This window comes from Colias philodice, chromosome 7 (assembly GCF_061535455.1).
Source record: "Colias philodice isolate Cphi_HAF_F1 chromosome 7, ilColPhil1 Martin Lab GWU primary, whole genome shotgun sequence".
NCBI classification, from domain to species: Eukaryota; Metazoa; Arthropoda; class Insecta; order Lepidoptera; family Pieridae; genus Colias; species Colias philodice.
In genome coordinates this window covers 6,241,566-6,267,897 of record NC_143092.1, presented here as the reverse complement: position 1 = coordinate 6,267,897, position 26,332 = coordinate 6,241,566, and the positions used below count along the sequence as shown (strand labels likewise).

The window sequence follows — 26,332 nt, the reverse complement described above, 5'->3', positions numbered from 1 at the left end:
TGGCAAGTAATTTCGTGAAAACGCGCTTCTAAAATAAATTATTCATTGGCGACGAAACGCCTGAAGCCTCGTATTCATTTCATTTCTCAATCTGAATTCCACTTTTCTTGCCCGCTTTTTTCTTTATCGTACCTCAGACACTTTCAATAAATTTTATATAAGCGCTCGAATTAAAACAATCTTGTTCCGAGTATATTTCGTGTCCTATTGGGAATTTTTGATTGCTCCATTACGAAACTTACGTATTTCATTTTTCGTGGCATTAATCCACGATTTTAAATTTTGTCGTATAGAAATAGGGGCTATAATCCCACAAATAAAATTAACTTTCAGCACCGCTGTGATTAAAGTTGTCGAGTGAACATAAAATTAAGTTATTAAGGAGATTTATAGCGCGATTATGTTTAAAAGCATTAAAAGCGACCTAGATACAGAGCACTACTTATACCTGTCGTTAAAACTAAAATCGTACATTACAAGCACAAAGTTAACTCGTAATTGTTATCAGGGCTATGGCCGATCGGTTCTCGAACTAAAGTCGTTCATGGCGTCACAAAATATGAAGGTCTAACTGAGCATAGGATAAGATAACGCGATGAGAAATGTAGATCGTTGTTTTGAATTGCTTTTATATGTAGACGGAGATAGAAACACATTGCTGGAATCAGAAGTCGAATATATATTGAATGAGAAGGCTGAGCTCATACGAAGACACTTGTGGATCAAACGCAATCGCTTTATTATTCAATTTCAATTTTAATTTTCTTTTTTTTTTCAAACTCATTCATTGTAGACTCACTTAAACAAATCAGAATATAGTATTTACTTGCTTGAAATAATTATATTAATCAGCAATTCGATATATTATAAATAAGAACGTAAACAGAAGTGTGTGAATTTTAATTGGGTGGGTTTTACACATTAGTGAACCTACTTAACATAAATACCTAAATATATTGCGTGTCGTATAAACCACCTTATTTAGAAGCACAACTCGAGTATCGTTATCTCAGAACACTTGTTATTACACGCGCATTTTGCTCATGACCTTCTTTATATTCCCTTTATCCCTTGTACCTGACTCAGTTAAAACATCCATTACTTTTTATGAGACCTAGCTTTTACCTACAAATTCATTGCTCCCGTTCTGCCCACTTTTATTTCGCAATTGTGTTTGCAAACTATGTGTGCTTGATGCATATTTTAACTCAATGCTTATTGCTTTGAAAATTTATGTTTTTGTATTGATGCTGCTGAATTTATTTGTAAGATTGTGCTTTTATTCTAAAGTGTCTATTTTATGGTTATGGTATGCACGTTCTCTATTTATTTTAAATGTACATGAAATATTGACGAATACGAAACACGTTTCACAAATCTTAGAGATAAATTAATATCAAGAGATTTTGAATATTAAAATTTAAATTCAATTATTTCAATATAAGATCGGATGAAACACACCTTTTTGTTTTCATATAATATTGACAATAATTTCATTAATTTTATAACGAGTTTCATCGTTATTAATGTTATTAACCCTATAGATTGAAAACCATTGCACGCGAAAATTATCCAGACATCTCTTACCCAGAAAAAGTGTGCAGTAATCCCATTATAAGCCGGACAATTGATTTAACATAAACTACACGGTAAGTTAAACGCGTAACCTAATTTAGCTTCGCATTTATTGTGAGTGGCATATTGGCGTGGTTTAATTAACAATTTACGCGAAAATACGAGCAGAATACGCTATAACTCTCGCTGTGACGTACTTCTGTACGGTGTTGCCTCATTAATTTATCGCGTTGTTGTAGATAAAGGATTTCACGAAAATAAAAAATTGTTCGAGCGAATTTTTGTTTGCGAACATTTTAAATCTTAGCCTATTTACGGACAAAGGAAGTAGAGCCTATTGTACTTTTGTGAATAATATTGGGGTCACTACAAATTATTACGAAGTCGGTGTGTTGAATTTTAAAAAATATTGGCTATCTCTTACATTCGTATACTTTTTTGTATCATGGAAAAGCAAGAATAGACACTTCACATGATCTTAAGAGACACACATCGGATAAAAATCGGCAGCACTTAGTTGTGGATGAGCTGTGCTACATAAAAGGGATTATAGGGATTAGCTAGAAAATAGTCAAGGTTAGAAGTAAAAGAATAGGGAGAGTAGTATAGAAAAAAGAGACTGAAGCATTTAACCAAACAGTTGGTATATTTTTATAATATCATTTCTAAATTTTAAACTGTATAACACCGTACATGGATTTATTTGCTCCTATCATTTATAAACTGCGGACTGAGCCGATTAAAAATGTATAAAGTTTTTTAAGAACGAAAATTTTATGAAATTTAGACTCATATTGTTCACCACCTTCCACTAGTTGTTATAATATATTAAATAGATAGTAAAAATACACACAGATTAAAAAAAAAAACACGTGGAAAACAACGAAAATTTATATTGCATTTCTTTCCCACGTTCATTATTATTAAACAAAAACTTACATGACTTTATTATCTTAAAGTAGAAATAGCAGCTAAGGATTTTCAATTCGAAGTAGTTAAAGTTTTGTGTAGACTCTGTTAGTTAAGTTGGGATCCTGTTCCAAGTTCCCGTGTATAGAAACTACGGTATTAAAAACTTTTCATGCGAATAAATTCACATGTTAAAACTTAATCTTATAGCAGTTAAGGTGCAACTTCGGTTCATGCACAAAGGATGAGAGTGCATTCATGTAACATTTTTTGCGCAATATTAAAGTAATACTGTTTGTTAAACTTTATGTTTATAATATTATACAAGTACAATTTTATAAAGAAAACACAGTCTTATATGATGACAAATGGGTTATAACAATTTAGAGAAAAAAAAAATGTACGTACAATTAAATGTTGACGAGTTTGATTTGCTTCCATCATATTTTAGGATTGATTAAAAGTCTCTGAGGCTATTAAATTGATACATTAAATAAACTTAAATATTTTGACATAATATAACAGTTTATGTTGATGCTAAAACAACGTCAATACCTCACAATAACTTCGTTAACTGAGAATGAGCCTTCAATAGCTAAAGTTAAATTAGGGTAACATAGAGTGTAGAGATGTCTACAGTAGGTATTTTCGCTCCTTTACAGCCCCGTTTTAAATAATGGTGTATTTGATAACCTACAATAACAATAAAAGTACGAGTTACGTTTTTGGTACAATGTCTTCAAAGACAAACAAGAGCATAAAATGAATTTGCTCACTACAATTATTAATTTAAGTATATTATTTTATATTCGTATATAAGTATACGCCAAAATAACACTACGTTTTACTTTAAACAAAACAGACATAAAAATATGAACATAAAAACATTTAAAAACGTTGTGAGTGGATATGGGTGAAATGTCATTTTGACAGAACTGCACAGAGTACAAATAATGAGGTACCATATTACACATACTAACGTTATTTTAGACACCTTATGAAGAATGAACCTTATTTAAAGATGTGTAATCGTTTTCACTTTTGCTCTCTAGACGTCCCGTATGCAAAATGTAGTACAGTATAATAAGATTCGTAAATTCAGGTAAATCCTAAGCAACTTGGAGTTAAGTAATCCTATTCAATGCTACATTACTCCCATCACCTGACAGCCTAGAACTTTTTCTTGGAAATAATAATATGGAACCTTTTAAGCGTATGGAAAATACAATTCACTGAAGGAATTTATATAATTCGAGCGTATATTATCATGAACGGATTCTCAGAATCTTGACGATTAACAAATTCTCACATTCAGTTCTTAGACGAAAAAATAGTTTTTCTTATAGTTTCTTAAAGAGACCTTTTTTATTTATTTATTTGATTTTTTGACTCCATTACCATACCCTACATTAATTACCATAAAATAGAAGTACTTATTTAATGTGGTTTATATTCATCTTGCATTTCTCAGAACCTTACGTAAAAAAGTACCAGAATTCATTGCATAATGTCATTAAACCCAGCACTGCAATTTACCTATTTCCTACATCTATTTCAGCTCTAAGCCAATGAATTTTCGCAATTTTGCATTCGCACAGGTAAGCTAAGTGCTAAAAGCGATCAATCAAAGTATTATTATGTTGAATCAACAATTTGATCGCGTGACTCGTGTGCGTGCTTCCTTCATTTAATGTCGTTTTCTATCGAACAAACTTGGTACAGTTAGCAATGGTATTATTTCCATGAAATAATTTACATTTCTGTGTCAATTGTGAAGGCGCAGATCGTGATCAATAAAATAATTTGAATAAGGCTTAAATGAATTCAGGACGTTTTTAAGTTGCCTGTATTAACAAAAATGCATAGTTATAGTCGTTTTATTTGAGCATGAGTTGGATGTCTCATTTTTGTTATCTGTTTCATATTTCTAAGTAGATAGATTCATAGATAGATCAATCGTTTATGTTTAGCATGAGAAAATTAAAGTTGTTATATAGTTTTCTCGTGTCTAAAGATAAACAATTGAAAGTGAAGTTTGTATTCATCAATTAATAATAATTATAAAAAAAACGCATTTGACCATCGATCATCGGGCTTAATAGTCACACTGTGACGATATCTGTATCAATAAAATACCCCTCACATACTGTAAGTCAATAGGCAAATGCTAGGAAAATTGTAATTTTCAAACAGTCTCATTCAAGATAACGAAACTCTTTTTTCCACCAAATTCCAAACACAGAGATAAAGAAGTCAAGTCACGAAGTCTCCGGTAAAGCGTCGGCCGCTCCTGTTTGGCCAAAACCGCAAATAAATATTCTCGAATGGGACTAATTGGTTCCCGTTGGATTCGACAGGCGTCCGGACGCCGGACGGTGTGGTCCACCGCATAATTTATTGGACTGACTGTACACCGATTGGATTATTTATGCTTTGTGTATAATCACAATGGGATTATTGTCTATGACGCTTTTCATAGTAATGAGGAATTAGGATTGGAAGAAATGGAATTCTGGTTCGATCGCTTCACGCAATTGAAACGTGTTGATGTTTTGATTAAGATTTTTCTTCAGAGTTCCTATTTTTTTCCAATTACGCCTCTCAGTAATTTAACTAATTTGATAGTGATATTTGTCATTTTTATTATGCGTATAAGTAATTGTTAATAAAAATTCATAATAATTTTATGTACATAGTATCATTATAATAATATAAAAAGTTGCTGCTCTATTTACTCGAAGAACGAAACAAATCTTTTGAAATAATAAAGCATCAGAATATTCTCTTTCCTACTTAACCGTGTAGAAACAAATCTGTAAATGTATTTTACCGCTGAACAAAAAACCCGCAGCGCTAGCTGTTATAACATAAAAATGATCGTAAATAATTGGCGCGAACTGTAAATCCGCTTTCCTTTCTTCAGCAACGTTTTTGCCCATTTGGATTCCGTATCGTATCCAACTGCGCCTGTTATCCTCAAAGTTTGCGTTCTCGCTGAAAAACTCCGGCTATTACCGTAAATATCAATTTGTATGAAACTAGAGGGTGGTTCCGCTGCTCTTAGCTTCACAACTTACACTGCCTCAGTCAGTTACAAATTGAAACCTTCACAAGAATTTAAGATTTTAAATTCTAAAAAGTTTCGAATTGAAATATTTTACATACCGCCGGTTCTCTCTTATATTTCCAGTTACAATTTCTCTTTGTTCCACGAACTAAATTCTCTTCATAAAATACAAATGCTTATTACAAATAATGTACCTTTGGTATGACTTCTAGAAAAGTTTTCTTTGTTACGCCATTTTAAATATAAAGTACAAAACAAATATGCTTTTTAAAACTTTACGAGATACTGATAAAAAGTTTTAAATTGCAAATTTTATAGAACATTTTTAAGACTCGCTCACACTACTTTACCACTATTAACGTTGTTTAAGTGTAAAAAATGCGTTCAAAATTAAATTAGTGTTTTAATGTTAGACAAAATATGTTTATGCTGAAATACAGAATACTTTCGAGGTATTTAAAAAGGCACAAAAGCACTTAAGCGAGCCCTTTCTCGCTAAAAATTTATTAGTAAATATTTTATCCCGTACTGACCGCACTAAATCTAGTAGCAGAGGGTATGCGGAACCGTAGAAACTAATTCATTGCAAAGGGTGCCTTACTACATAAATTCGTGGCCGTCTTGATGACAAATTGCATGCATTTATCGGTTTTCTCATAAATATTATCGCACAAAAGTGCGCTCAGGAGTTTCAGCTTTCAGCTTTTCATGGGAGCATTTTACGATTACGAATAAAGATTCATGTGGGATTTTATGCTATTGAATGCATCTCAATTTTAAATATCAGAAGGAGAGAAAATTATTCATAATTAGGATATTATTATAGTTTTCTATCATGATATATTTTGACCATGGTTAGTGCAGAATACCAAACCACCTAATGACATGTAAATAGACAAACAAACTATATACCTTGTATAATTCTGCGAAAAAAGTTTCTTAACCTTTATTATAAGTTTTATAAGTTAAATCTTCGTTGTTTAACATTGCCTTGTTATACTAAATTCTTCTAAAATCTTATTAAAAAAGACATCAAAGTTAAGATTCAGCTTCAAGCCATTTAATGTTGTCTTGTAATAAGTTTTCTAAGAAAATGGAGACTTAAGACTGCATTAAATTTATAAGATGCCTTGTATACTGTAACAAACTAATGTTTAGTTAAAATAATTGGCTATGTTTTTGATATTTATGATTAATTAATATTTGGAGATTTTACTTACAGATTAAATATTAGTTTTGTTCTACTATAAATTCATTATATTATCTTGTATAGCAATTTTTTTTTATAATTCTCGTACTTAATTACAATAACAATCCTTACACTACACGAAAATTAGAAAAACGTACATTCAATCAGAACAATGCAATAATACACTAATTAAATTGTAATTTAGTTTGTTTGTCGTAATAGTCTAGCGTAGTAATTTACGTAATATAATCCAGGCATTAGTGGAAGCAGGTCACAAGTGCATTTTATAATAGGCTTAATGTGTGTTAACTTTAGTGACAAGGGTCTCTGGGTCACTAAAAACCTCTTCATTAAGAGGAGTCAAGTTTGAATTGTGTACCTAATAAGTAATAACTTTGGAGGGACGTATGATGTGGCCAAGTTTATTTAGAGGGTTATATTGGCGTAAGATAATATTATACATAATATACTGAGATAGATTGAACAGATTCGATTGTTATTAAAGAATATTAGGGAATACAAAAGCAATTAATTACACAGAATGAGTTTAATTCATAAACTGCACTTTCACTTTCAGTAGTAACAGTAATTTTCACCTGAACTAGGTAGTATTTTTAATTTAATTAAAACTACTCTGTGTTTACGTTATAAACTTGAAAAATTAGAGTACAAAATTTTATTTACTTCAAGCCAAGATAGAGGATAATAATATGAAGCGTGGATAAGATGATTTAAAAAGAGTTGGTGCCCATTGAGACTAATAAAAAATGTTACAAATTCTCGTACATCAAATACCTTGCATAACCGCAACTCGCCTCAGGTTTTAAATGTCCCCTGTAATGGTGATCTTAGCGCGGTCAACTTTTCCACTTCATTAAAGTTCTGTCCTTTAATCGTACATAATGACACAAAGTTGGGGAGTTCAAAAAGATTTAACAATGCTTGTTTTGAAGGGTCTTTTCCTGCGACGGATTCCTGTGCTCGTTTCCAACAAAGCTTTTTGCTTTTCAAAGTTACCGAGTCGTGTTTTAATGAAAATTTCGGTGAGTTCTGACCTGCTATTATTAAACTTTCCTATTCCTATTTATAATTGTTTTCGAATCCTTAATCCCGTTGAAACAATAGCGTCCAACTTTTGAGTGTATTTAAGTGTTTTGCATTACGTCAACATCAATGAATTCCCATTACCTAAATTAAAGATATCCTTGAATGTTTTTTATTATAGAATGAATAATATAATATACACGCAATAATTGAGATTTAAGAGATGTTCTTGTTTTGTAGTTCATTAAACTTAATGGTAAATTTACCTCTACTTACGATAAATATACATCCCAAGATCAAATTTAATCAACGCATACAGTAAAATCGCAATATTGAAGCCTAGCTACATTGCAGAATTTAATTATGAACCTAATAGCTTGGTTTGATGAAAAATTTTAATCCTCCCTCAAGTTAATTTCCTCAGAATCTGGAGATTCATTTTCTTATTCACATATCTACCTCTAAATGAATTAAATCAAGATTAGAAAAGTTTCGTCTTATTTAAGACGTCTTATTTTTTACTCTCTTTTGCTTATATCTTTAGAATGTTGTTTAGGTATATCGACACGTAGTCTACTCGAGAACTGAGTTTCCTACCAATTAGTATTAACAAAAATCATAAAGACGGCTCCTATTATCGACTATAACTTAAAAAAAATGCGGGGTAATAGAAATGGAGAGAAAAATTGATTCTAATTTTCTTAACAACAAAAATGATATACCTAATGCAGAAGTCAACAAAGTCTTCGTTTAATTTGATTCTGCTATCATATAAATTGTTTTATATTTGATAGCAATATTACAGCACAAATAAGATTAATGGTTGATTTAATGGAATAGCTGATTTTACTGAACTACATCATCCATGTTTATCATATGTGTTTCCCCCTTTTGTTTAATACCGGTAAACGAACGCTTTGCTTTCAATGCCAAATTCGAAACGATAATGATTTTCACTATTATTCCATTATGCTTTTCACCTCAGCATTATACATCAGTTTTACTACCTACACTATTCTATAGTCAAGTTAAAATTATTTAATTTATCGAGTATCGCAATTCTCTTTACTACCTTTCTCAATGCTTTTCATCATACTTACATGGTGTCACCACGTATTATATATTCAATAAAAGTAGCAACATGCATTCTTTATTGCAAATTTATCATAAGCCACGTGCGATCGTAAAATGAGAATAAGAGTACACATACTCCAGTGAGCGAGTACACCTAATCCATCGTAAAAAGCGTTATATCAAACTTATAATATGCATTTTCTTATATTGAAGCCTTGCAGGTGCGAGCATGCTCTAATTAATTGAAAAATAGTTCGATCCAGACCATTAAAAGTTTCATCAAGTTTAGTTCAGGAACAACTAAAACCAGCTCGACGAATGTAAACATCTGGTATGCCAAGTGTTTGAAATCAACCCGTATTTAGTCACTTTGAATAAATAAACCCTTTCTCTGAAACTATTCACTATTAAAAATGTATTTTTATAATTAATAATGAAGATTTAAAAATAATGCTGTAAGTATCTTATTTCTCATGATACAAAATGTATTTCATACCTTAAGTTATTTTCAAAGGCAATTAATTTTAAAATTCTATATATTACTGATGACCAAATTCCACAGGCTCCAAACATCAAACCACGACCAAAAATAGACAGCGTTCGCTCTAAAAAATAAGCTAATAATAATAACATACGTTCCCATAACCATCAGTTTTATTAAGCAATAACGATAGACGAAATTAATCGCGACCAAGTCGAAATTAATTCAAAGCAACGACGTCTTTATGAGGTGTGAGTCAAATATGGTCGTGTATACTAAGAATAAATCTGTCACGCAAGTAACCGACGGTCACAAATTGTTATTTATCGTCACGTGTTCCAGAATCGTTAGGCTTAATGATACACAGGGCACCGATGACTAGACATTTTCATAGCTCACAAAGACAATATAAATTCAGTTTGGTTTACTGTTCGGGACTGTACGGGAAAATTGTCGCAACTGTATTGGTGAAAACCCCTCTGGTAATGTTCAGTAGACCTTGGGATACAAACTAGCAAATGACTATTGTATGTATGGAATCATAATAATGTCAACGGAAGAAACATAAACCAAAATGATTATTTTTTGAGCGTGATTGATTGATAGGTATATGTACTTTTCTTTTTCCTTAAAAATTTAGTGGTCTAGTTATATAAAACATAACCGTTTTTGCACATTAAGTTATATAAATTTTAAATCGTATAAAGTAGCTTTTTATTTACTCTGTTATAGTACAATAGTTTTATTTTATTTTGCACATATTTAATTGAGCTCATTTGAAGTAGGTGAATAAAAACAAACCATGTATTAACAATTTTGCGGTACAAACCGATCGCTTCAAACGTGACGCTTAATTTCATTCAAATACTAATTTCATTTGGAGGCAATAGCGGTCCAATATTAGTTTATTTAACGCGATCACTGTCCAATATCCCAAGCGACCATCTAATAGTACCTCAGGGGAGATGACGCTCCACTTTCAACTGTGATTTGACGTTCACAGCTGTAGAATTAATATAATCTAGACTGTGCAATCTATTTACCATCAATTCGATTTAAAATAAACGCTTTGTTGATATCTTTATTTGGTATATTCAGTCTTTATTGAAGAGGAATAGATGGAAAGATCTCTTCGGAGCTGTAGAAATGTTCTATAGAATACTGAAAGATATTGTATTGATTATTGATCATAATATTTATAATAGAAATATAGGTACCAAATTATTTAAGTCTTTAAATTGAAAAACATATAAGTATTTAAAGTAACATTTATGCGTATCATACTGAGTTTTATGTATCGAATAGTACTTAAAGTATATTAAAAATGTAAAAAAAACTATGTACCAAGAGAAATACGGAGAAATCAATTCAGTATTCTATATCTGAAGCAGAAAATCGGATGCTCCATTTCCCCAAGGCTTTGACTTCCAGTGCCGGAAATATTCACCTCCAGCATTCATAATCACGAGGAAAATTGCATATTGATTGAAAAAACTGAATATTATAACATTTTTGTCAGTATATTGTCTATTAACTTTTTTTTTGTAAATACATTTGGATGTACATGTAACAAATTTGTACACTTTAGAGACTCAAATAGCGGTTTTAATGTTATTTGTTAACTTGCAATTTCATTTAAGCTTTCTTTTCTCGTTTTAACCAGTGGAGAGTGAATTTACAAAAATGCTGTCTTAGTATTTTCAATTCACATCACGTCCAAGACATTTTGAACCTTTATGTAAAATTCTATGCTTCTAAGTTCCACTGCTTTAGCTGAACTGTAAGTTAGTTTGCTTTCATTCAATGCAGACAAAATACAACGCAAATCAAGCTGCTAAAAGATTGTGTCATTTAAGCTATAATATTATTCTTTAACGTCACAAAAATAGTGTTATAAATAATACGATACTCCAAAACAAAGTAAATAGCATTATTAGAATATTATAAAGGCATATTCACATTCAATTTGACGTCACCTAAACTATATTGCTGCCTATCTGGGACGCGGTCTATCCATTCTTTATCTTTAACTACCCAATTTCGTCAGCATAAAAAGCGCTTTCTTGCCATTTAGCGCTGTTTTCGTCCTTTTACCTCAAAACCGTGGCTATAACACCTCTCCTGGGTGCGGTATTATTTGCATTTAGAGCGAACGACTGATATTTTGACCTTATCAGAGGAAGATTGTATTTGGGGGACGCATTCTGATGACGTAAGTAGAATCACTCGGAAGTCGGAACTCGTGCAAGGAAATTACTTAATATTACAACGTATGAATTTTTGCTTGTAGCTCAAATTGAATTTACGAATAAATTGGTATACCCGTAGTAGGGTATGATATTTGATGATAAGCGCTACGTTTAAACATATTGTGTCGATGTTTTTAGCTTTTCGTATAATGGTACAAAGGATTAATTTCTACTATTTTAAAGTCTACATTCGATTTTAATTGAAGCTTAAGGATTAGAACAATATGAAGGGTTATAGCTTCGGGTTTGTAGATCTCAGGTATGTTAATAGATTTCGCTGAAATACGTACCTAGGTACCTACCTAGGTATAGGTATAATCAAATCCTGAATGATGTTACGAACCTCGTGGGTGTTTAGCTACGTCATATCGGCTTATTTATAGATTATAATACAGATTTAGAATATTCTCGTAGATATCTAAATTGTATTTGAAACTTAGGTACTATGCTGTCCCTGTTATACTCAAATAATTTCTAGAAACAACACGACTAATAGGTATTACACGCATATTAAAAAAATGTAGCGTCATCATTTCAGGGCAATTTCTTTCAACTATGCTGCAAATATGAAAAAGTTGAAGTTATACAGTTGCACATCTTACTATAGAGCCTCGTTTCTGGACAAATTGAGTCAACAGTTCAAAAAAAATTATGAGTGCAAGTTGCTTAATTTAATACTAGATTTATTTAAAACGTTCTTTTCTCAATATTTTACATATTATTTTCACAAAATCAATTATTTTTCATCGCCTATAAAATTATTTTAAATCAAGCTAACCCCTATTACTGAAATTAATTGGATCGAATAAGTCTTATATAAATATATTCCCTCGATAAAATATTTTAAATTACGGACCCTCATTATAACAAGCTTAGTCGAAAAGCCGAAACCACATAATTGATTCCATTATTTGGAAATTGATTATTATAACACTCGGCCTATAATAACTATTTTGGAGCTATGAAATTATCGATACCATCTAGAGTTAATTAAAAAGTGGATACAGTATATAAAAATAGATACTTCTTATATATAAAATTCTCGTGTCACAATGTTAGTCTGCATACTCCTCCGAAACGGGTGGACCGATTCTCATGAAATTTTCTGTGCATATCGGGTAAGTCTGAGAATCGGCCAACATCTATTTTTCATATGTACCACGGGCGAAGCCGGGGCGGACCGCTAGTCTTATATATAAAATTCTCGTGTCACAATGTTAGTCTGCATACCTACTCCTCCGAAACGGGTGGACCGATTCTCATGAAATTTTCTGTGCATATCGGGTAAGTCTGAGAATCGGCCAACATCTATTTTTCATATGTACCACGGGCGAAGCCGGGGCGGACCGCTAGTATATCAATAATTTTCACGATTTAACGTATTAGAAACGTAGGCTTAACGTAGCACGTTATTATCATAATCACCAGCTATAAAATCGCATTCATTAAACGTTTATAGACTTTTAACAAAATTAAAGTAATAGAAAAAGCTTAAAAAAGAAAACCATAAGCTTAGGAAAGGAAGGATAATTTTATGTCACAGCACTTCTTATCTATTCATCCTGTTGCTTATGAAAAAACTTGACATAGACGAAAGAATTATATAAGAGCTATTCAACTTCCAGATTTGAAATTCAAATAATGTAAGCCGAAATCCATTTAATCGTGAAAATATGACAAAAAATAAAAATAACAAAAATCCCAGCAAATTCGCAGTAACAAAAACACGCATTCAAATTAACCACAAAACAGGATGCTCGTTACGTGGGGGAAAAACAAAAAAGTTTTAACCCTTCGCTCGTCTACTGATGTCTATTTTACTTTTTTATAATGACAAATTTCTTTCTCCTGAATAAATGTTACACCAAAAAGGTTTAATACAACAGACTCATTATGGAAACTTTCAGGCAATCATTATTTTAGATATGTACCTAAAGTGGGTGGGTTCAAAATAATGAAACTTAAAATATTCATCTCTTATAAAATAGAGAATTGCTATAATAATTATTGTTTAGTAAATTGTTTCTTGTATTTAAAGTTAGACTTTCTGAAACTTTTAATCTCACGCAGTGTCGTAAAATATTCAGGGAGGATTCAGGATACATTCTCTTCTATTTTTAATTTACAGCATAACACAAAATATCAAATAAGTTTTAGTGAAAATCTTTCATCAATAAACTACCAATAATAAAACCTCACTAGAAGCAAATAGGGTTAGCCAAGTACAAAGTTTAGGTCCGAATACAATAATCATATTTCAACTACACTTCACTTGTTGCCACTCGCAAAATTCAGGTAAATGTAATTTCATCGTTACATTTTTAATGTATTTAGTAGCTGTGTTCAATGATCTATTTTTTTCACATCAACTCGCATTTAATTCCGTTGAAAATATGTGTACGAAGTCAATTATATTAGTAAGTTCATTGCCACCTAAGCCTTACTGCACGCCATGGATACTAAAATATAAAATACCCACCTAATATCACTCTCATTTAAACAATTCCATTCCAATGACAAGAATATTTTTACTTTAATGCTAGAAATAAGTACCGATTGCAAATATATGCAGATTATTTGCGTGGGACGCAACGACGGCAATCAAATTAAGCAGCGGCAAAAAGAGCAACGAATAGCGTGTTAAACCCTCGCCTGTTTTCTGCCATTCCTATTTGCTTTAGTACAGTCAGCATAAAAATCGTTTCACATTTATTCAATAGCTGTATGAATGAAAAATGTAATTTTGTTAAGAGTTTTAGACGAATTGTTGTTTTATTGCATTGTGCGGGCTATAAGCGATATTATATTGTATATAAATATGTAAATGCAATTACTTATTATTTGTTTGTTACATACATTATTCAATTTTAAAACATTCTCTACATTATTTCATTACTTACGTATCTGATTTTATTTAAATATAAATACGCACACACAAACAAAAATAATATTCTAAATAAAACAAAAGCATCAGACGAGCTGGATAAGTACATAAAATTAAATATTACATATATTATTTTTACAAGGTTATTATTTCTTGTTGTAAGATGTTATCATAACATCATTCCTCTATGTTATTATATCATGGTCTCAAAACTTACCGAACATAAAATATTTTGATATTATGCTTACACAAAAATAATAATTGTTATTTTGACTGGTTTGCGTACGTTTAGGCAATTGTTATTTTATTCAAATTATATCGAGGCTATCAAAGTTTCGACATTGACCATAATCTTTGGTATAATTTTACAACAGAAGGTTTATTGACGCAGCCGTAAAAACTTTATTGTAATATTAACATAGAAAAGAGGAGCAATAACGTAAGAAACTTTATTTTACTAACTTGCATTATTTCTACATGATGCATCACTTTCTAGTCTTATTTTCTTCCAAATGTCTCATTCTATATTGTCATATTGGTTTTTGGTTTTTAGTTTAAAAAGTTCAGATTTCACAGATTATTTCGGTAGTTATGTACTGGTTCGACCCGTCTTCACAAAGGCTACATCAGCTTCATCGAGTCGGAATACGGACGCTTGGCGACACGTCTTCAGCTGATGGGCTACTACAACAAAGCTTGAATTTTCCAAAATTTGTGTTCCCATGTTGAACACATTATGAACAAATTGCTTTACAGACATTAACCGCTTTTGTATAAAGTCTATAATGTCATTATCTATGTTAATTACCGTATTATAATGCTGTAAAACCTGCAAAAGCCTAGCCAATTTTTAGTTCTATTCTCAGCTAATAGCTGGATACTCGCCAAAGTAAACTCAGCCCAACTCTAATATGATTTTAGTTTAGTTGCGAAACAAATCCCGTATTCTGCATCCAAGCGAGATTACTTTTAACTAAAACTTTGTCCGCTCTAGTGGGTGAGGCGTGGCAAGTAAATGTCGTATTAACTGCCTAACGAATGGGCTTTAAGAATAGATATTATAATCTGCATCGAGTTGGAATAAAAATGCGTAATCGCTTTTGGAAGAGATTTTTTTGAAAAATGATTTATATCCTGGAAGGCTCTATCAAATAAGTCAAATAAGTAATTACAAGAAATTATATCACCATCTAGTGAATATGCCAACCAATAACCAATGAAAATAATTTTATCACAGAAAACCAATAAATTATAATTCTTATTACAATTCAAACGATTTCTGTCCAATGCAATTACCTATATATGCCTTACCACAGCTCAGATAGATTTTGAATTTACACTATATATTTAACGTAATAACTTCGTATTTCTCACCGTGTTGAAGAAATGGTAGAAGGCATTCTCTTTTAGCTCTATATTCGAAAATATTTAACTGGCTTATATCTGTGACTGTGTTTGTAGTGTCTACCTATAGGTCTATCACGTATTGACATAATACTACTTAATAAATAATATTAAACGTTTTTTTTTTTAATTTAATGTTCTCATCATTATGAAATTTACCAAAAAGGTATTAATTAAAGAACACATATTTTATGAACACTGAAAATTAGTACATCATTGTATGAAGGAAATTACAATATATAATAATATTTCTAAAAAGTTACGATCAACGATGTATTAGTTTTTTGTATACATCAGAAGCGGTAAGCAAATATTTTTATAACATAACAGTTCCCCGAAGCTATAAGAAAGCGAAGTAACCACAGACGAGGAAAGGCAGAAACCTCGTTAATTCTATATAATATCTAATGTTATATTTAGCAGAAAACCTTTTTTATTCCTCTATAACATACCCAAAATGTGTTTCTTAAGATTTTATCCTCCACATCATTTTCATATGTTCGAAGTTTATAAATAGACTATGAATTACGTATTTTTTTATCCACTGTACTGAACTGTACTGTACTGAAGTTTGATAAACAATATTATTAATTATTTAATTACATACTTTGGGATTAATAATAACAGCGATAGTCATTGTATTCTATGTTTAAATAGTATAACTAACTATAACTCACTGCCATAGCATCTGATGAGCCCCCCTAGTCAAGTGATTTCTGTTAGCGTAGCGTTCAATAGAATAGACTACGAATGTATGAGATTGACGTAACCTGTAGATACGTTTATCTACAGCCTACGTCAATCTCATACATTCGTAGTCTATTCTATTGAACGCTACGCTAACAGAAAGCCACTTGACTAGGGGGGCTGTTCTGATACGTTTTCAATAGTAGAAGGATATATTTATAAATAAATATTAATGTTTCATATTTAAAAATATAGAAATTAAATTAAACCTCAATCTCAAGTAGGTACTCTGAAGAGGTGACAGTTTCCTAGTCAAACTAAAATCCTGGATAAAGTTATAATTGCGAAAGTAACTCTGTCTGTCTCTTCTTCACGCCTCAACTATTGAACCGATTTGGATGAAATTTTTTACAAAGATAGCTTGAGACCTGAGAAAGGATGTAAGATAGGCTTTATCCGAAAAGTTAGTGGAAAGCTTGTTTAACATAATATTACTGTCGATTAAAAGTAGAAGAATAAATAAATTGTAAGACAAGACTAGTAAGAAACTAAGATTTATGTAGAGACAGATAATAGAGGCGAAATTCAAGTGAAAAGTTGTAAATGACGTCACGTCGTTGTTACAATTATAACTCAGTCTTTCCTGGAACAGTTATCAGCTTAGTCTAGATGTTCTCACAACCTAATTAACATATATTATTTATGAAAACAAACCCTCGTTAACAGAATTATATCACAAACAAGACATTCTACTATCTATATCTATATATTCTATGATGTATTTCTACATCGCTGAGGTAGAAATACATCTCTAAATCAAACTTTTCAAGTGTATTTATAACTCATAAAAGAAGATAATTTATTATTTAATCAGTTTGCTTAATACAATAATTTTTCAATTTCCACTAATTAATGCGCCATTCCGTAATATCTCTAATATTAAATGGAATTCATCCTTAACCGAAGCTTTATTTTTTTTGCCATTATTTTAATTCTCACAGTTGAAAAGTCTTTGTCGAGAATTCAAGACTCTCTAAGGTCAAGTATTTGTCGTCTTTTACTGTTTACTAGTCAGTAAAAAATGGCACAGGAGACATATTTTTCATAGACGAGGTACATTGATAAATAATAATTGGTATAAAAAATTATGTGAACAGCAAGCCTAGAGTAAAGCCTAACTTTACCATCCACTTTTACCGAAATCATATTGCGAAAAAGGAAAAAATACCATAATTGCGCGCCATACGCTCCGTATGAAAACTTTAGACCCCCAAATATTTACGAACAGATCGGGAAAGTTGCTTTTCCGTCAGTAATATGTTCTATTGAACGATAAATTCGCGTTCCGATTTAATTGATGGTCCTTCACAAAATCTGACATAGTCGAAGTTAGTCATAATTGGGCTGCCATAAGTGGTTCGCTAACGAGGTCCGCATATGCCAAAACACGGAAAATTTTGCAAACTTGCCAGAAGTGCAAACATGCATCCCGATTTTTAAGTATCCTTAGATCCTTCCCGCTATTCAACAGACTCCTACTATTTTGGATTTGCTCGTTTCGTTTGAAAAACACGAAGCAGATCTGGCTAGTTATGTATCTTACCTCGTGATTATGATACTATCAAACAAGGTAATTGCAAGAATTTTGTTTAGAATTTCGTCATTATATTTTTCTCAAAAATCTTTGTAATGTAATCAGTTAAATAATATTAACCAGCTTAATTGCTTAAAAATGTCAGTAAGTATGATATGTTTTTTTTCTATTTTCAGTGTCAAAAATACCCCATTTTAATATAATAAAGATAGAAAATACCTCCCACAATCACGTGGGTAAGTGTATTTTACTTTCAAATTTTACGTTTCTTTTTCTCTATAATATTTAATAGGCTTTGTCTAGATCGTAGAAATGGTAAAAATGGCTCCATTTATGCACAGCGAGCTTAGCCTAGTTAACTCTGAGTGGCTTAACTTTAATCTGGTTAAAGTCGAGATCAACCTGAAACACTTTTTATTTTTATTTCAATTTTCTTTCACCGCCCGGAGATTACAAACTTCCTCTCTACCCGTCTATGAGAATTAAGGTTAGATACCATTTAAGTAACCGCTGTATTATTTTACCATGATATAGAGAAAATTATTTTGCTTTACATAGACCTTATAGTTTTATAGGTACTAACGAAAGGATATTATTTTTTAATCGTCAGCCTAATGTTTTAGATATGACAATAAATTGCTATATTTTTAGATAACTTATATTTTACTTGTTTAAACAATAAAAAACTTAAGTATTATTTAGATATTCGACTACATAAATCACATACTTGAACATGCACGAAATACTCGTGTACCTACTGAAAAAGCCTTAAATTTGCAAATTCATTTCAAAGCTTTGCCAGTAAAGATAAGAAAATTGGAGTGTTCCAGAGTCATATATCGCGATACGAACAAGAGTATAATGGTAATAAACGTAAAATTAATTACAATATTCCCATAACAACATAAATAAGGGGAGAGATAGAGACGCGTTGAACGAAATTTCAATTATTATCTGTGGAGGGAAGATTGCCTGCTCGACGCCTTGCTACGTTTCTGTTTACATTTTGTTAAAGGAATGAGAGTTAAATGGAATTTCTTAGACTCAATTTTCGGTAGAAGCCAAAATAGAGTCGCCAATCGCAGAATCGTTAGGCTTTGTCCGACGTTAAGCACAGTTTTCCTTCAGAATTTTAAAAGGCACACATTCGTTCCTTTCTACGCAATAATAGGAATTGTGCATATTCATAGGAGATTATTTAAATGAATAATTATTTGAGTGACTAATTGATTTCCAAGTTTTTCCTTTTAATTGTTCTATAAATTTGTTCTACAATATGTGAATGTGTGACCTCCTATTATATTTTTACAAAAAAAATGCACACAGGTATCACGTAGGTATCACATTACAACAATTGTCAATTACAAGGAATAAAAGTGATGACACTGCCACAAAAAAGTCCACTGTTAAAAGAAGGATCGTTAAAACTTTTTCGGATATAACTTATATTTTCTACGAGCAACATTTTATTTTCCAAAGTTAGTACGGCGCGAAAAAGCTTATAAGTATTTACAAGAATTGCTGATGGTATATTTACCATTTAGGTATATTTTGTTATTTCTTGCGTGATATTTTGTTCGCTGAAGTTTCTTATATTTTCTATATTCACTTCTCGAATTGCTATACATATTTTGTTTATAAAGAAGACACAGAAGAACAATTTCATACCGTCAGTATCACATTTTCAGTAGGTTAATAAAAACATAACCTCACAGGCCTGTTAAAATAACGGTACCCAAGGATAGGCCCAAGTAATTAACAGAGCAATAGCGCTCTTATTTCGACGGGCACATTTAACGGTTGATGACAGCCACGGGCGATGCGTCCAAACAATGGACCACTGTGGACCGCAAGGGAGCGGGCCAAGTCATGACGGTGACCGGGACTCTGGAAGTATCAATATGATAATCTTATCTTATATATAAAATTCTCGTGTCACAATGTTAGTCTGCATACTCCTCCGAAACGGGTGGACCGATTCTCATGAAATTTTCTGTGCATATCGGGTAAGTCTGAGAATCGGCCAACATCTATTTTTCATATGTACCACGGGCGAAGCCGGGGCGGAACGCTAGTATTCCTATAAAAAGTTATTACAAACGTAAATACAAATATATTTTAAGATTTTATGTGTTATATGTTATGGCATCTACACAAGATAAGAGACGAATTTCTACAAATATTACTGAAATTAATACTTGCTAGAATAAATATACCTACTGGGAGTGCAATTCAAAAATCACTTTATAAAACGATAAAGTCCAAATATCGAATAAAAGCATAACGAAATATCGAATAGGTAAACGAAATAGTTGTACATATTGCAATATGAAGCTCTTGAAATAATCTAGTTCCTGTCCAATTACTGGAACAAAGTTTTAAAATCGTGATTTAAATTAGTTGGACTCATACAATTTAAAACCGAAATAGACATCCAAAAAATACAAAAAAGACAACAAGTATAAGAAAAATTTAACAATATAATTAAAAAACATGTTACAAAGTATAAAAAATCGCGTATCTCCCATACTTTAGACAGTTTAAACACCACAATGATGTAGCGACCACACCTGGTGGAATTTCGCAGCGGTCATGAGAAAGTTTCGGGTAAAAGCTGTATTTGTTCGGAAAATTATGCCTTTGTTTGATAATAAAAATACTTGTTGTTTGAATTACCTCGTGATACTAAAGCTGAACATTATTCAACTTGGATCATTTTATGAAAATTTATTCTAAAACAGACTTTCAATATTACTTTACGAATGTTTAAAATTTAATGTAAAAAATACTTCTACAATTGATATAAGTTAAATTACATAAATTGTAGTAACCTCTACAATTTACCAAACTAGAAAGTAAAAATTTACAGGTAAAACAAATGAATAGCTCCATTAGTTTTCTACATTTAGACTGAGGTAAAGATAACGTTATTCCGTTATTTTTATTTGCAGACAGCGAAAATTAATAAATAAATTATTTTTTTTGCGAATTTGTAATAATTACGTCTTAAATATGTGTAAAATAATTTCGATCCAGCTAATATAAAACATGTTAATGTTAATTTATCCCTGCTTTCACTAGAAGTCGAAATGTAAAAAATTGCCTTAATTACGATAAATTTCATGTATTGTTATTAATAATTACTTATTTATATAGAAAAATATTGATCTTACATATTATTTTATATTAAAAATCTATTTTAGGTGTAAATACGATTTTTCCTACATACATCACAAATAAAATGTAAAACCATTTAATTTGTAAACAATGGAATAGTTTTATATCATGCAAGATAACGCAGCGACAGTTGAATAATCGGCAGAAGCGTTTATGTCTCAACTGCTATACAGCTTCCTGCACAAATAGATACCTTTCCACAAGCCGGTTGTTAATGTCCCGACAACGCCCCACCTATCAAGAATTGCCATCGAAACATTGCCAAGCAATTCTGGAACATCCCCCATACACTTATCGACGGATTTCCCCTGAACCTATTTTCATCCAGCGATAAAATTTTCATCGATAGTGATGTTAAAGATATTAAAACATGATATAAACACAACACCCTGAATATCATGTTTATACGAAAATGTAGTTTCCATAAAGTTTTTATGATAAATCGATAAAGTTAATGTGTGTTCCATATAAACATGAAAGCTTTTTGTAGCTCCTCAGGTAGTCATGACTTTTAATGCTTGCTCAAAAATAGCGGTTGTAACTTCACTCCTAGCAATAAGGAAAGCCTTTTTCTTTATACTACCATCTTTATACGACCTAAGGCTTTCATACAAAGAGAAATAATTTTAATATTAAATTTATTCTTTAATATAATAATAATATCTCCTAATGATTTGATTGTCATAGCCAGCGACTATCACATACCATCAAGTTAGTAGAGTTGCAATAAAAAAAGTCAATATTTTAATGGTAAAAAATGTAATATATCTATACTTCTATAATCGTCGTCTATACTTCAATATCGGTTGCAGTCCACATCGCCGACGAGAAAACCTCACAATTTGTATCTCATTTCGGTAGTAATGACAAAGTGCGCGTAATTTACGTTGCGTCGTCAGTTACGCTGAATATTATAACATTAACATTAAATTGCGTTCAATGTAGGTCAACTGGAATACTCATTAATTACGGTGTCATAATGGCGATTAAATTACACGGGTGGTTGTCTGGCTTCGTCGTAAATACATCAGCCGTACCGCGAATGCTGATGTTTGACAATCTTAAAATGCTTCATTGTTATACATTTGGGGCAAATTGGATTTCTGAATGTTACGTAATGCGCTTGCAATTTTTGTGATAAACAAGTTGATGTTGCGAATGTTAGATGAATATTGTAACACTTTATAACATGGTGGTGTTTTTTTTTATAATTTTGTGAATTGTTTGGTGTGAGAAACCAAAAGAAGAATAGGGACATCTTGAAAAAAATATGACATTCTTATTTGTATAAATGGAAAATGTTAAATATCATTTGGGTACAATGCCACATGAATTTAAATCAATATTGAAGTCAACGGTTGGAATTTCTTAAATTAATAGATAGAAACCAATAAAAATAATGTACATATAATGAAATTCCAGTACAAATATTAAATTGTCTATTTATACGCAACCTTCAGTCCCCTCCATGTAGAGGTCCGCGCCGCAGTCCAAAAGCCCAGCGGCGGCGCGCCGGGTGCGGCACCCGGCGCGGCGCGGCGTCGCCGGCGTGGGCTAGTTATTTTTAAAGTTATTAGGGGGTGGGCGGGCAGTAGAAAAATCTCTCTTTAAGTTTAATAAAAAAAATATTTTTATTAAAATCAAGTAGCTTAACTATTTAGTGATGAACATGATAATTATAAACATTGCCAATAATTTTATTGGCAATGTTATGTCAGAGCAAGCAAAGGAGCAGGTGGGCCACCCGATGTTAAGTGGTCACCACCGCCCATAAACACTTGTAACACTATAGTGTTACAAGTGCTTTGCCGGCCTTTTATGGACAAATAAGCTCTTTTCTTGAAGGCCCCAATGTCGTAGTTGTTCGGGAACACCGCAGGTGGCAAATCATTTCATAGTTTCACCGTACGCGGAAGGAAGTTGCGGGTGAAGCGGACAGTGGTGGAGCGCCAACCATCCAGATGGTGCGGATGGAACTGGTTTTTACGGCGTGTGGTCCAGTGGTGGAACTGTGCGGCTGGTAAAAGGTGGAACAATTCCTCAGAGCACTCCCCATAGTAGATTCTGTACAGTATACAGAGAGACGCAACGTCTCTTCGCACTGACAGTGGATCGAGCCTATCGGAAAGCCTACGGTGATCGACAATTCGAGCTGCTCGACGTTGGATGCGGTCAAGAGGAAGGAGTTGATACTGTGGGGCTCCAGCCCAGAGATGAGAACAGTACTCCATATGCGGTCGCACCTGAGCCTTGTACAGCTGAAGTCGGTGGGCCGGCTTGAAGTACTGTCTCGATCTACTGAGCACACCAAGTTTTTTCGAGGCTAATTTAGCCTTCGATTCCAAATGACTGCGGAATTGAACGTCACTCGAGATTTCAACTCCGAGGATTCCGATATACTAAGGGGAGTACTTTTAAACCGATGTTCTACGACAAATGGGGTCTTTTAGCGGTGAACGCGCAAACCTGTGTCTTTAGGGGATTGAACTCGACAAGATTAAGTTCGCCCCAATCCGAGACTTCTTGGAAAGAAGACTCGACTTCAGACACAAGTTTGTTTCGACTCTCATTGAGGCTTTCCTTTGAGGTGGGATAATCGATATATCGATATAGTACATCGATATAGTAGACATTGTCTACTATATCGATGCGACGTTGCCGTGTTGTAGACAACATCGCGTGCGTGACACATGGTTCGCGCGCAAAATTTGAACTCGGCGCCAATTTTTCTGTGACCCGGCGGCGGCGGCGGCGCGCCGGGGTCTCTCGGCGGCGGCACGCCGGCGTGGCGCGGACCTCTACCTCCATGTTAATAAAGTAAATAACGGAAGGATATTATCTGGTAAAATTACATATATCATGATGAAATACAAATATTCACCTCGTAATTGCTTAATTATAGACTATTTAACCCCCAAAATGTATAATTTTCTTAATAATGATATAACAATATTACAGTTCAAGTATACTTTATCGATATTGTATTATATTATGTACTTACTTATAAAATAAATATTCAAAATACTTCTTATATCATCAGAATGTTTTATAAAAAAGGGTTAACTATGCTTATTTACAGCATTTGGAATAAATGCAACACGTGCATGCATTATATTTAATGCATCTTGTTTACCAATAATGGTACAATGGGCCCATATTGAAAGCAGATATATACGTTGGCACCTGCCTTATAAATAGCCACTACTGCTATAGAGGTGATAATTAAATGTACATACAAACATACATAGTTATTACCGATTAGTACATGTCGTTGTACATCATTTATACAAGATTTTTATATGTTGACATGAAATTAAGAAACATAACTATTTTGCCTATTTAAATATAATGCAATGCAATGCATATTTCACTCGAACTTGTCTTGTTTTTTTTATAGCGTCCAATTTTATAGATTGTTCCATTCAATTTGTATAAACTACTGGCTAATGTTTTTCAAATTTGGTTCCTGTGATGCCAATATTTTCCTAGACCTTACACAATACGCTGATCAACTCTTTTAACTATGTAGGTACTTAAAATACGAAATAAAACTTCGAATAGCAGGAATTTCATAACGTATTCGTAAAGTTGAAGTAAAAGTATAACATATTTATAATTTAGCAATTACCTACAAAGAAAGGACAGGATGTGGGCATGCTAATTACTATTGCTTAGCAAGCGAGTAATTGCAATGTGGTATGTAGCCTTAACAATGGACTAAGACGTTCAATAGATATTATGCTATTAGCATAATTATACCACATTAACTAGGGTACCATGATACCCTTGAACTGGGTTAAGGGCTTGCATTATTTTAAAATTGCTCTATTTTCCAAAGAAAACTTTTTTATCGTTAGATTTGGTGAAGAATGTAACAATGTCAAACAGTAGAAATAGGACAGTTGGATTTGGTCAAGCAAGCATAAAAAAATACGCAAAAATATCGAAAACATTTACCTATCCAAAAAAAATGAATTTTATTAGTTAAGTCCTTTTTTAGTTCTATCTCCTGTAAATTGAAAATTAAGAACAGGTGGATAGAAAATAATTTTATGTTAAAATTAAGGTTTTCGCATTTACATAGCAAATGAAAATTGCGCATAACATGACCCAGTGTTGGAAGCAAATTGGGTTAATTCGTAACAACACTTTGGGCACCACTTATTTAAATAAGTGACTCAAGCGCTTGCCCATTACATAAAATGAGCCATTTCATTTAACGATCTCTAATTAGTAAATAAGCTAATTTATTCCGATTGACTTTCCTATTTTATATTTAACTTGTTTCATTTAATGTAAATGATGAAGCTTTCGCTAGTGGTTAAATAAACTAATATTTGTTGAAGTGTCGTTTCGTGAAAATTTTATATTACTCATAATAAGATTAGTAGATATACATCTACGTAATAAAAAATATATAACTATCATTAACTCTAATTAACGGTCTCATTAGTATAAATTTAATTAGAGGGATATCGGGCGTGAAAATGCTATCTACTCCCCTTGTGTTACATTATATCTTAATGACGGAGGTCCATAACGTTTCTTTACAAACAGAAAGTAAAAGATAAAAATACACGTAGTAGGTACAAAATTCAAAACGATTATTGATGAAATTAAAAAAAAGGTTCCTTTTCTATTAGATAGAGACATAATATTATATTAAGGGCATTTCACGCGAAGCGGACACAGATTTCAGGGTGAGGTTTCAGATTTCGGTTATATTTTAATATGTTACACCTGTATATGTCCTCGGTATGTATACGAAATATTTTTGCATTTAGAATTTTAGTTTTCAAAATACAGGTCTTTGAAGATGTCAGTAAGCGCGAGGTATGGGCGACTTCGAATGTAATTATCGGTTCAAGAAAAGTAATTTTTAAATAAATTGATGACTGAATAATATACCCCATTAAATAAACTTTTTATCCTCATATTTCGAATTTCGAATTTATATTTAAATTCCTTATAAAAATAAAAACATATTTTTGTTTGTCA

The 26,332-nt window shown here is 32.1% G+C and overlaps 1 protein-coding gene across 1 annotated transcript in view; it reads right to left on the bottom strand.

The window, feature by feature from the left end:
• LOC149487109 (uncharacterized) overlaps positions 1-15,196 on the bottom strand; it is a 46,995-nt gene extending 31,799 nt beyond the window's left edge. Inside the window, exon 1 of the mRNA XM_089697358.1 lies at positions 15,070-15,196. Within this exon, the coding sequence (XP_089553484.1) occupies positions 15,070-15,196 (127 nt within the window). The remainder of the gene's footprint in view (positions 1-15,069) is intronic.
• Between the last annotated feature and the right edge of the window lie 11,136 nt (positions 15,197-26,332).